The sequence below is a fragment of the Dama dama genome, chromosome 11, assembly GCF_033118175.1.
Source record: "Dama dama isolate Ldn47 chromosome 11, ASM3311817v1, whole genome shotgun sequence".
NCBI lineage: Eukaryota > Metazoa > Chordata > Mammalia > Artiodactyla > Cervidae > Dama > Dama dama.
The window spans coordinates 878872-890505 of record NC_083691.1 but is presented as its reverse complement, the minus strand read 5'-3'; the positions used below and the strand labels follow the sequence as shown (position 1 = coordinate 890505).

The 11634-nt window shown below is 62.1% G+C and overlaps 2 protein-coding genes across 4 annotated transcripts; one reads left to right on the top strand and one right to left on the bottom strand.

Annotated features, from left to right (window-relative positions):
- Nucleotides 1-379: 379 nt before the first annotated feature.
- Nucleotides 380-5749, bottom strand: DPP7 (dipeptidyl peptidase 7). Its single transcript, XM_061154157.1, has 13 exons — nt 5595-5749; nt 5150-5263; nt 4934-5073; nt 4686-4849; nt 4342-4477; nt 4184-4265; nt 2854-3020; nt 2549-2609; nt 2025-2143; nt 1377-1533; nt 1175-1239; nt 844-914; nt 380-738 (listed from the first exon to the last, which is right to left on the bottom strand). The coding sequence occupies exons 1-13, from the start codon at nt 5674-5676 to the stop codon at nt 630-632; spliced, it is 1467 nt and encodes a 488-aa protein (XP_061010140.1). The 5' UTR covers nt 5677-5749; the 3' UTR covers nt 380-629.
- LOC133064284 (uncharacterized) lies at nt 5687-8715 on the top strand. 3 transcript variants are annotated; one of them, XM_061154173.1, is made up of 4 exons: nt 5687-6078; nt 7231-7336; nt 7425-7507; nt 7717-8715. In XM_061154173.1, the coding sequence occupies exons 1-4, from the start codon at nt 5720-5722 to the stop codon at nt 7781-7783; spliced, it is 615 nt and encodes a 204-aa protein (XP_061010156.1). In that variant the 5' UTR covers nt 5687-5719; the 3' UTR covers nt 7784-8715. The 3 variants fall into 3 exon arrangements, 2 of the variants coding, with proteins under 2 accessions (XP_061010156.1, XP_061010157.1); XM_061154174.1 differs by having other exon boundaries at nt 5737-6078; nt 7209-7336; XR_009694603.1 differs by lacking the exons at nt 5687-6078; nt 7425-7507 and having other exon boundaries at nt 6958-7336.
- The last annotated feature ends 2919 nt before the right edge of the window (nt 8716-11634 follow it).

Genomic DNA, 11634 nt, shown 5'->3' with positions numbered 1-11634 from the left:
TCAGGTCTGCAGGGCCTGCCTCCTGTGGCTGCTGGCCGCCTGTGTGCAGAAGCCCAGCCGAGAGCCCACGGTGCGCCCATCCCCATGCTGCAGCCCAGGGGCCGCTCAGGCAGTGGTTCGTCCGAACTCTGGACTGCAGGCCTCCTCCTGGACGCTCCGCGGCCCGGCGGGGACAGTCGGCCCAGGGAAGCAGGTTGCCCTCCACCCTGTGCAGGCCTGGCCCCAAGCAGGTGGATTTTGGGTTGCGGGGCCACTGCAGTAGTTAGGGGGAGAGGATGGCTGAGAAGGGTGGAGGCTCGGTGAGGCGGCCGTTGGTTGTGGCTCGGGTTTTCCTGCAGTGGTAAAGGCCCCGCGCCCAACACGCAGGACAGCACGCGGAGCCGATTACTCTGCTTTATTCAACAGCTGAGTTGAGGAGGTGGTGTGAGCCTGCCAGGGTCCAGGGCCTCAGAAGGGACAGGGGTAGGACCCGGCATGCCTGACAGGCCAGCAGTGTTTGTCCAGCGCCTCCTTGGGCAAGGCCCTGCCCACCCTGGCACGGCTCCGGCTGCAGGAGCTGGGGCCTGGCGCCTGCCCCTGCCTCGCCTCAGGCCCCAGCTGGTGGTCTCTGGCCCTGCGGCGGGCAGCCTTCATTCCCGGAGCCGCGTGCCCCTCGCCGCCTCCACCCACTTGCCGATGAGAGCGGCCTCCAGCCTGCGGGCCTCCACCACGGATGCAGGGTCGTCTGGGTGGGAGGCTCTGGAGGCGGGCAGGGAGGCGCTCAGCTGGGCTGGCCGACCCTGAGCCCTGCCACCCTTGCCCACCCAGACCGGGCACCGCGCCCCCTCCCCAGGCTGGCCGCACCTGAGGTCCAGGTGGTGCGCCCCCCCGCGGATGGTGATGGCGAGCACAGATGCGCTCAGGTTGCTCTGGATCTGTCGTTGGAGGAGACTGCGTCAGGGGCGCGAGCTCGGGGCTGAGCCCCCAGCCCCCCGGCTGCTCGTCCCGGCAGGTGGGATGTGGCCCCTGCAGGGGCTTGAGGAAAGTGGCTCCGTTATAAAGGAAAGGTGACTGTGAACGAGTAGACGCCAGGCCACCGGAAGGAAAAGGGGAACCAACAGAGGGAGAGGAAGCAGCGATGGGTGGGGAGTGCGGCCAGGACCCACGCCCGCGGCCCAGCTCCCGCGTGACTCACCCCGCCCCGAGCCCAGGGGTCCAGGTCTCCGTTGGAGAAGATGATGTTGCTGGCAGCTGTGAGGTCTGAAAGGGGCGGAGGGAGCGTGGTGGGCACAGGGGGCCCCCTCAGCCTGACCCAGGAGCCGGGTCCTGGAGCCTGGGAAACAGCCTGCTCAGTGCAGGGGGAGGAACCGCGCCCCCACCCCCGCCGTGGGCCTCACCAGCCCCCCCAAAGCTGGTCTGTAGCCAGTCCTGCCGGGGCCACACGCCCCACGTGTCCAGGCAGTACTGCTGGCGCTGGGCTTCAGTGAAGGGCAGCTCCGGGAAGAGGTCTGACACGTTGTTGCTGGAGAACGTCAGGTTGATCTCAGTGCAGGCCTGCGGGATGCCGCGCCATGATCAGGCCGGCCCATGCAGCCCCGGGCCCCCAGCCCCCTGCACCCGGGCACCCTGGGCCCCCAGCACCCCTGTACCTGGCCGCCCCGGGCCCCCAGCACCCCCCGTACCTGGCCGCCCTGGGCCCCCAGCACCCCCCATACCCGGCAGTCCCAGGGCCCCCAGCCCCCCCGCACCCGGCCTCCCCGGGCCCCCAGCACCCCCCCAGTATCTGGCAGTCCCAGGGCCCCCAGCCCCCCCGCACCCGGCCTCCCCGGGCCCCCAGCACCCCCCCAGTATCTGGCAGTCCCAGGGACCCCAGCACCCCCGCACCCGGCCACCCCAGAGCCCCAGCACCCCCCGTACCCGGCTGCCCCGGGCCCCCAGCACCCCCGCACCCGGCCACCCCGGACCCCCAGCACCCCCATACCCGGCCACCCCGGGCCCCCAGCATCCCCCGTACCCGGCCGCCCCAGGCCCCCAGCCACCCAAACCTGGTAGTCCCAGGCCTTGGCGTCACTGCCCAAGCCGCAGCCCGTGGGGTCGGCACAGGCCTGGTACTGCAGGTAGATCTCATAGCAGGGCTCTGTGCCAGAGGAGTTGTACACCAGCCCTGGGGGAGAGGGCTGCTGGGACCAGGTGCCTGGACACCCACCCTGTCTGCGTAGAGGGGTTCTGCAGGGGTCCCGTGGGCCCAGCGAGGAGTGGGGTGTTGGTCCCAGGGGGCAGGCTGTGCCGTCCGCTCTGTCTGGGTTGCTCAGGGCTGCGAGACAGCCCACCTGACGTGCCCCTCCCAGCAGGGGGGTCTGGGGCCGGGTGTGCCGCCCTTTACACTGCGGGCCTTCCAGAGGCCGTGCTCCGCGGGGGGATGGCCACGGGGGATGGCCTCTTCCTCCCCAGGGGTCAAGTGCCGGCCTCCGTACGCCCCGCCCCACACCGCCCTCCCTGGGCCTGGCTGCCCCCCACCAACTCGGGGCCCCTGCGCTCAGCAGCGGCCGGGGCAGGGGGGCAGACGCACCGGCCAGCGCGCGAAGCCCTGCGATCCTCGAGCTCTCGCTCAGTAGCCGGCTGCAGCCAACCTGGGGAACACGGTGCCTCAGCAGCCGCGCCCCCCGCCCCCCCTCCGGTCCCAGGGCTGAGCGGGCACAAGGCCCCGGGGCGGCCCGCTCTGAGCACCCAGGGTGGCCGGGCCCCCTACCCACTCCCCTCCCCTGCCCTGGTCCCAGGGCTGAGCGGGTGCAAGGCCCCGGGGCGGCCCGCTCTGAGCACCCAGGGTGGCCAGGCCCCGCCCCAGGTTCCGGACGGCAGGGGCGGGCGCCGTGCCTGGACGGGGTGGGCAGGAAGGTGGCCCACAAAGTCGGTGGCGTACGGGTAGTCCATCATGGCCAGCACAGTGAAGGCGTTCCGTGCGAAGCCAAAGAGCTGGGTGAGGTCCTTTGGTCCAGAGAGGGGCTGGCAGGTACCAAACTCCTGGCTGACAACGTGCGGGGCTGCGGGGGGGTGGGGGGGGACGCGGGCCTGTGGGCGCTGTGGGGGGGACGCGGGCCTGTGGGGGCTGTGGGGGGGGACAGGGGCCTGTGGGGGCTGTGGGGGGGGACGCGGGCCTGTGGGGGCTGTGGGGGGGACGCGGGCCTGTGGGGGCTGTGGGGGGGGACAGGGGCCTGTGGGGGCTGTGGTGGGGGACAGGGGCCTGTGGGGGCTGTGGGGGGGGGACAGGGGCCTGTGGGGGCTGTGGGGGGGGGACAGGGGCCTGTGGGGGCTGTGGGGGGGGGACGCGGGCCTGTGGGGGCTGTGGGGGGGGACAGGGGCCTGTGGGGGCTGTGGGGGGGACGTGGGCCTGTGGGGGCTGTGGGGGGGGGACAGGGGCCTGTGGGGGCTGTGGGGGGGGACAGGGGCCTGTGGGGGCTGTGGGGGGGACAGGGGCCTGTGGGGGCTGTGGGGGGGGACAGGGGCCTGTGGGGGCTGTGGGGGGGACGCGGGCCTGTGGGGGCTGGGGGGGGGACAGGGGCCTGTGGGGGCTGTGGGGGGGGGGACAGGGGCCTGTGGGGGCTGTGGGGGGGGACAGGGGCCTGTGGGGGCTGTGGGGGGGACAGGGGCCTGTGGGGGCTGTGGGGGGGACAGGGGCCTGTGGGGGCTGTGGGGGGGACAGGGGCCTGTGGGGGCTGTGGGGGGGGACAGGGGCCTGTGGGGGCTGTGGGGGGGGGGACAGGGGCCTGTGGGGGCTGTGGGGGGGGGACAGGGGCCTGTGGGGGCTGTGGTGGGGGACAGGGGCCTGTGGGGGCTGTGGGGGGGGACAGGGGCCTGTGGGGGCTGTGGGGGGGACAGGGGCCTGTGGGGACTGTGGGGGGGACAGGGGCCTGTGGGGGCTGTGGTGGGGGGGACGCGGGCCTGTGGGGGCTGTGGGGGGGGACAGGGGCCTGTGGGGGCTGTGGGGGGGACAGGGGCCTGTGGGGGCTGTGGGGGGGGACAGGGGCCTGTGGGGGCTGTGGGGGGGACAGGGGCCTGTGGGGGCTGTGGGGGGGGACAGGGGCCTGTGGGGGCTGTGGGGGGGACAGGGGCCTGTGGGGGCTGTGGTGGGGGGGACGCGGGCCTGTGGGGGCTGCAGGCCCATGCAGGGAGGCGGGATGGTGGCGGGGTGGGGAAGCCGCCTCACCTCCCTGCTGGAACAAGTCCCTGATCTGCCGGAACGCGTCCTGCACGGCCCGGGCACACTCAGGGCTCTGGCCTTGGAAGTCCTGGAGGGAGGAAGGGTGTGGCTGCACCCACCATTGGGGCTGCCCAGGGTAGGGAGGGGCCGGGGCCTTGGCTTACTGCGGAGACGTCCTGGAAGAACTGGTAGGGGTCGCCGAGGCCTGCCGCCGAGACCACAGGGGCGCTGGCCGCCAGGGCCCCCGCCACGAGGTGCGGGTACTTGATCCTCAGGTAGGCGCTGAGCATCCCCCCGTAGCTGGTGCGGTTGCGGAGTTAGCTCAGGGCACCCCCAGTGCCCCACCGTCTGCAAGGGAGACTCGGCGGCCCCTCAGCGTGCAGGCTGTGCCGCCGACACCCACGTCCTCCCACCCCGTGCCTCCCAGGACCCAACGCGTCCCAGACCCACAGAAGCTCTGGGCGGGGCCAAGCACGCTTGCTGGGGGGAGAGAGGAGACAGGGCACACCTGCCGCCAAAGGCGATGGCTGGGGCGTTGGGGGCCTCGAGCTCCTGCCGCAGCGCCCGGAGCAGCCCCGCGAAGTCAGCCAGGGCCTGCTCCACCGTCAGCAGCTCCGTGTACCCGCGCCCCGTGGACCGCTCGCCAAAAGGCAGCGACTTTCCGTAGTAACGCTGCAGGCAGGTGGGCGGGTGGGCGGACTGACTCTGAGCCCCCAGGGCGACCCTCCCATGCCCCCTGGCCCGGCCGGTACCCACGTGCTCGGCAAAGACGACCAGGGCCCCCTGCTGCGCTGCCAGCTCCAGGATGAACCCCGAGTTGTTGGCGAAGGACCACACGTCCCCCTCGTTGCCGGTGTAGAAGAATATGGGCCCCTCGCCCCTCTTCCAGAACTTCTCTGTCAGGTGGAGGTGGGTGAGGTGGGGGGAGGGCACCCCCTCACCAGCAGTGGGCGCTGTCCCCGGGCCACTCACCTGTTAGCAGGAACCGCTGAAGAAAGGTCTTGTTCCCAAACCTCTCAAAGTTGAAATGGTCCAGAAGCTGCTCGAAGTAGGCCTCCTGAAACTCAGGGTCCCCAAGTCTGTGGGCTGGAGGGCACCACGCTCAGCAGGGGTGGGGGCAGCCATCGGGCCGCAGGGGACGGGGTGGGGGTCCCGGGGAGCGATCAAGGTGGACGGGAGGGAGTGGGGGCGGTCGCGGGGGATGGGAGGGAGCCAGGTGGGGGGAGCTGGGATTGGGGGTCTGGTGGGGGTCACGGGGGATGGGAGGGAGCCGGGTGGGGGGCACAGGGATTGGGGGTCCGGTGTGGGGTTGTGGGGGATGGGGTTTGCAGCCCGGGGGTGAGTGCGGGGGTGCCTGGCGCGGGTTGAGGGGGATGGGAGGGGGCCCGGCGGGGTGGGGGCCTTGGGCCACACTCACCCCTGGCCTCCAGGCCTCGCAGCTGCAGTCCCAGCAGCAGGACCAGGGCCCAGGGCAGGGTCAGCCAGGGATGGGGGCTCATGTCCACCTCGCCCCGCAGCTTCGGGTCAGGCGGTTGGGGTCACATGACCAGCGGGAACCCCTCACGTGACAGCTCGGGCGGGGCTGTGAGCAGCACTTCCCTACTCGCCCTTCTGTCTGCGTCACCGTGGAGACGGTCACCGTGGGGGCACAGGAGTGGGCTGAGGGCTGCAGGGTCCGTGCTGGGGCGGGGGTGTGCCTGCCCAGCCTCCCATCCTCCGCGGCCGCTGCGAGCTCGGGCACCATGCCATGCGCGTGTGGCTGGAAGGGGACCTCCCTGCCACCCGGCCCCCTCCCGGCCGGGCCAGTCTCCAGAGCCCGGCTGGGGAAGGCCTGCCCTTGAGGGGGAGGAAGGGAGACTTCAGAAGACGGGGCTGGCGGGAGGACAGCTCTCGAGCCTGGGGTGAGGAGTGGGGTCAGCGGCCCTGGGAAAGGAGCCCAGCGCCTAAGAGACCTCGAGGGCCACGTGGCGGGCAGAGGAGGGTGGGCTGGGCCTCAGCGCCCACGCAGGAGCTGGACGGCTCGCTCGGATGCCGAGCTGGAACCTGGGACCCTCTCCCACCCCCTCAGGCCAGCCCCTCTCTGGCGCCCCGGTACCCAGAGGACAGAAGGGCCCCCACTGCCGTGGTGCCAGTCCAGGGCCTGGAGGGGCCAGGCAGGCCAAGCAGGTGGCCTGCTAGGTCTCAGGCGGGGCTGTGTTGACCACAGTCCTGCTGGGGATGCGGCCTGTGAGCTGGGCCCGGAGCCGGTGGGTGGGGGGTGGCCCCGCACGCGTGGCAGAGGGGAGGGAGCCGCCCGTCCCCACTCCCAGGACGGTCCCTGGCCCACGGGACCCTGGTGCCTGCCCAGGCCTCGCCCGTCCGGTGCTGGACCCGCTGGAAAGCAGCTGGCCTGGGGCTGGGCGGGGAGGGAGCCGCGTGCCCCGCCCGGTGGGGCCCCAGGCTGCGGCTCAGTGTGGTGACAATGACTGTCCACCAGGTGACTCCGCCCTGTGGGTGTGGCCGCCCTGAGGCCACCCAGGGCCACAGCACAATCACCCCAGTCCCTTTCCCGCGTCCCCATCCCTACACACCCTTGGGTCCCTCGCGCCCCCGCGCCCCCACCTCCGTCCCCATGCCCCTGTGCCCCTACCCCTGCGTCCCCACGCCCCTCTGCCCCCGGCCCTGCGTCACCATGCCCCTCTGCTCCTACCCCTGCGTCCCCACGCCCCTCTGCCCCCGGCCCTGCGTCCCCCTGTGCCCCCGCCCCTGCGTCCCCCTCTGCTCCTACCCCTGCGTCCCCGCGCCCCTCTGCCCCCGCCCCTGCGTGCCCCTGTGCCCCCGCCCCTGCGTCCCCGTGTCCCCCGCCTCTTATCTCTGCGTGCCAAAGTGGCCCTGCTCCCGCGTCCCCTTGGGCCTGTTCCTGTGCTCCCGGCCCTGCATCTAGGGGCGCCTGGCCTGTGTTGAGAGGCCCGCCTCTTCACAGAGGAGTCGCTTCCCGTGGATGGCAGCCCCTCCTCTGTCAGCTAAGAGGCTGGACCCCGACCCACCGCAGGCCCACCGCATAACCCCTGCAGATGCTCCAGGTGGCTCCTCCATGCCTGGGTAGCAGCGGGAAGTCCCAGAGAGGAGCATCTGATTCCTCTGAGACTCCAGCCACGACTTGTGGCCCTGAGCACGCAGGTATGTCTGGGGGACCAGATCCCTCTCCCCAACTGCCCGGGGCCACTGACTCTGGGGACAAAGCTGGGGCCTGATTCCCCCTCCACAGCCCCTGGATCTGGGAGCCAGGCCCAGCCCCTTACCAGAGCCTACACTACCCCTTTCAGACCTCAGAGCCGCCAGGAACCAGAGGTAGGCACTTGGGATGCACAGATATTCCCAAAGTAGGCCCCAGGGCTCTCAGCTCTGACCCACGCAGCACCTGCAGTTAAGGCCGTGTTCAGCTGTGTGTGTGAAATTATACGCTTTCAACCACATTTAAATACATCAGCTGTAAGTTCATCCATACTGTTGTGCAACTACCATCATTAACTCTCAAACTGTTTCATCTTCCCAAACAGAAACTCCTCACTCATTAAACACCACCTCCCCCAGGCTGTTGATGGTTCAGTCATCAGTCGTGTCTGACTCTGAGACCCCAGTGGGCAGCAGCCCGTCAGGCTCCTCTGTCCATGGGAGTCTCCGGGCAAGAACACTGGAGTGGGCTGCCATTCTCTTCTCCAGGGATCTTCGTGACCCAGGGGTCGAATCCGTGTCTCCTGCACTGGAGGTGGATTCTTTACCACTGAACCCCTCCCCCCAATCCCGGGATGACCTCTGTTGTCTTGTCTCTATGAGTCTGCTTATTCTAGAGAGCTCACACAAGTAGAACCACACGCAATTTATCTTTGTTTCTGGCTTTCACTGAGCATCAAGTCTTCAACGCTCATCCATGTTGTAGCCTGTGTCAGGATTCCCTTCCTTTTTTCCAGATAAATATCAATTATATTCCGTTTATGGACAGAGCACATTGTGCATATCCATTGATCCATCAGTGGACACCAGATTGTTTCCACCTCTTGCCTGTGTTTAAATCCCGGCTGTCAATTCGGGTGTGCGATAATCTCTTCAAGACCTTGCTTTCAGTGTGGGGGCGGGTACACCTGGAAGTGGGAGTGCAGGACCACGGGGTAATTCTGTTCACTTCCGAGGAAGCTCTACTCTGCTTTCCACGGCATTTGCATCGTTATAGATCCCAACCAGCAGTGCACAGAAGTTTCCATTTCTCCACATCCTCTCCAACACTTGTTTTGTTGAGAGATAGCATTGCCACAGTGAGAGTGGTCTCTCACTGTGACTTTGATTGGCATTTTCCTGACTAGTGGCGTCACCTTCTCATGCACTTTGTGAGCGTGTGTGAGTCTCTGGAGAGACGTTTGAAGGGGCAAGGGGTGTCTCCAAGCAGGGCTCAGTGCTCTCAGCTCTGACCCAAGTGGCACCCGCAGTTGTGTCAAAGCTGACATGTGTGTGCATGTATTAAATTATACATATAATGTACCCTTTTAACATAAAAAGTGTTTCCACCGTTTATTCATTGTTGTGTTTTTTTTGTTGTTTAATTTGGGTGTTTTTTTTTTTTTTTAGTTTTTTCGTTTGTTGTTGAGTTTCAAGAGTTTTTGTTCTTGAGTTTTAGAGGTTTTAAAAAGTATATTTTGGTTATTAAACCCTTATTGGAAACTGTCTTCTCCCGTCTGTCCCGTGGGGCCTGTGAACTCCTGACAGCGTCCTCCAGCGCGCAGAGGTTATTTTGATGACAGCCAAGCAAACAGATGGGGGGAAATGGAAACAGGGACAGACTTTCTTTTCTTGGACTCCAACATCACTGCTATGACAAACCTAGTCAACGTATTAAAAAGCAGACATATTGCTTTGCCAACAAAGGTCTAGTCAAAGCTATGGTTTTTCCAGTAGTCAGGCATAAATGTGAGAGTAGGACCATAAAGAAGGCTGAGCACCGAAGAATTGATGCTTTTGAACTGTGGTGTTGGAGAAGACTCTTGAGAGTCCCTTGGACTGCAAGGAGATCCAACCAGTCCATCCTAAAGGAGATCAGTCCTGGGTGCTCATTGGAAGGACTGATGCTGAAGCTGAAACTCCAATACTTTGGCCACCTGCTGCGAAGAGCCAACTCACTAGAAAAGACCCTGATGCTGGGAAAGACTGAAGGCAGGAGGAGAAGGGGACGACAGAGGATGAGATGGTTGGATGGCATCACGGACTCGATGGACATGAGTTTGAGCAAGCTCCAGGAGCAGGGATGGGGAGGGAAACCTGGTGTGCTGCAGTCCATGGGGTCACAAAGACTGGACATGACTTAGTGACTGAACAACAACATAGCTCTCTTGTTTTCCATGATCTAGGTGTCTATCCTAGCCTTATGAAAACGCCACACTGTTTTGAATACTGTGCCTTTGTAGGAAGTCTTGACCTTGGGAAATGTGTGTCTTCTTTTTTCTTTTTCAAGATTATTTTGGCTATTCAGGGCCCCTTGCAATCCCATATGAATTTGAGTATTGATATTTCAACTTCTGCAAAAAAAAAAAGTTGGAATTTTGCAAAGGATTGCATTGAAACTGCAGATCACTTTGGGTAGTATTGACATCTTAAAATTAAGTCTTTCTGGGACTTCCTTGATGGTCCAGAGGTTAGGACTCTCCACTTTCACTGCTGGGGCCAGGTTTGATCCCTGGTTGGGGAACTAAGATCCTGTAAGCTGAGTGTTGCAGCCAAAAGAAAAAAAGCTTTCTACCCATGAACAAAGGATATCTTTCCACCTATTTAGATCTTAATTTCCATTTTTATAGTTTTCAATGTACAGTTAAATCACCCCCTTGGTTAAATTGAGTTTTAGTTATTTTATTCTTTTAGATGTGATTTAAAGTGAAATTGCTTCCTTAATTTCCTTTTGAATTGCTCATTGCAGGTGCATAGAAACGCAGCTGATTTTTTGTCTGTTGATCTGATACCCTGCACCTTTCCTGAACTTACTACCTCTAGTAGCTTTCTTAGAGACTCTTGCATATGTACCTCACAGGTATTTTCTTTGGTTACCAGGGAGATTACACTTAACATCCTAAGTTTATAACAGTATGCTTAAGTAGACAGCTTCACTCAATCACATACATACACTATGCTTCAAAACAACTCCATCCTTTCTGCTTTATGTTGTCATTGCAAATTATATATTCACACATTTGTGCACAGTAACATAAATCTGTAATTGCTGTTCATGCATTTGTCTTTCAAATCCTACAGTAAATACAAAGTGGAGTCATAACCAAAAATATAATGCTGGTTTTTATACTTGCCCATAGTTTTGCCTTTATCAGAGATCTTTATTTCTCCCTATGGCTTGGGAGGTACTATCTAATGTCCTTTCACTTAAATCTGAAGGGACACCGTGAGTAGTTCTTGTAGGGCAGGTCTGGTGGCAACAAACTCCCTCAACTCTTGTTTATCTGGGAATGCCTTTGTTGTTCAGTCGCTCAGTCATGTCCGCCTCTTTGTGACCTCACAGACTGAAGTACACCAGGCTTCCCTGTTCCTCATCATCTCCCAGAGCTTGCTCAAACTCATGTCGATTCAATCAGTGATGCCCTAAATTCTTCACTTTTGAAGGTCAATTTTGCTGGATATAGGATTCTGGTTGACAGCTTTATTCACCCATCACTTTAAATATGCCATTGCCTTCTGGTTTCTATGGTTTTCTATTTTAAATTAATTACTTTTGGTTCTGGCGGGTCTTAGCTGTGGTGTGCAGGTTTGGTTGTGCACAGATGCCCTACAGCTACGGAATCTCAACTCCTGGACCAGGACACAAATCCATGTCCCCTGCATTGGAAGTCAGATTCGTAACCACTGGGCCACCAGGGAAGTCCATCTCTATCATTTTCTGATGAGAAATTATCTGTTAATATGAAGATGGCTTGTATATAACAGTCATTTCTCTTGTGCTATCTTCAAGATTCTGTCAACAATTTGATTATCAAAGTGTCTTGGTGTGAGTCTCTTTGACTTGATTCTTAGAATTCACTGAACTTCTTGGATTTGTAGGTTCATATCTTTCATCACATTTGGTAAGATTTTAACTATTGTTTCAACTATTCATTTTTCCCTGTTCTCTTCCCACTGAAGCTCCTGTAAGGCACGCGTGGGACCCAGCAGGACGGGGCCCCAGAGCGCTCTGGTCTCTGCTCACTGGTCTGTGCTGGATTCTGTGCTCTTAACACGAGCTCCTCTTGTCGGCACCAACTCCAACCCCTTCTTTCCCCTGCCGGCTTCAATCTGCTGTGGAACCCCCGAGTGAATCTTTTAGTTATTGTGCTTTTCAGTCTGAGACTTTGCTTTCTTCTCATGATTTTTCTGGATCCTCATTCTCATTATTTTTGGATTTCCTTTACTTCCATGTGCATGTTTCCCGTGAGCTCTCTTAGTATTTA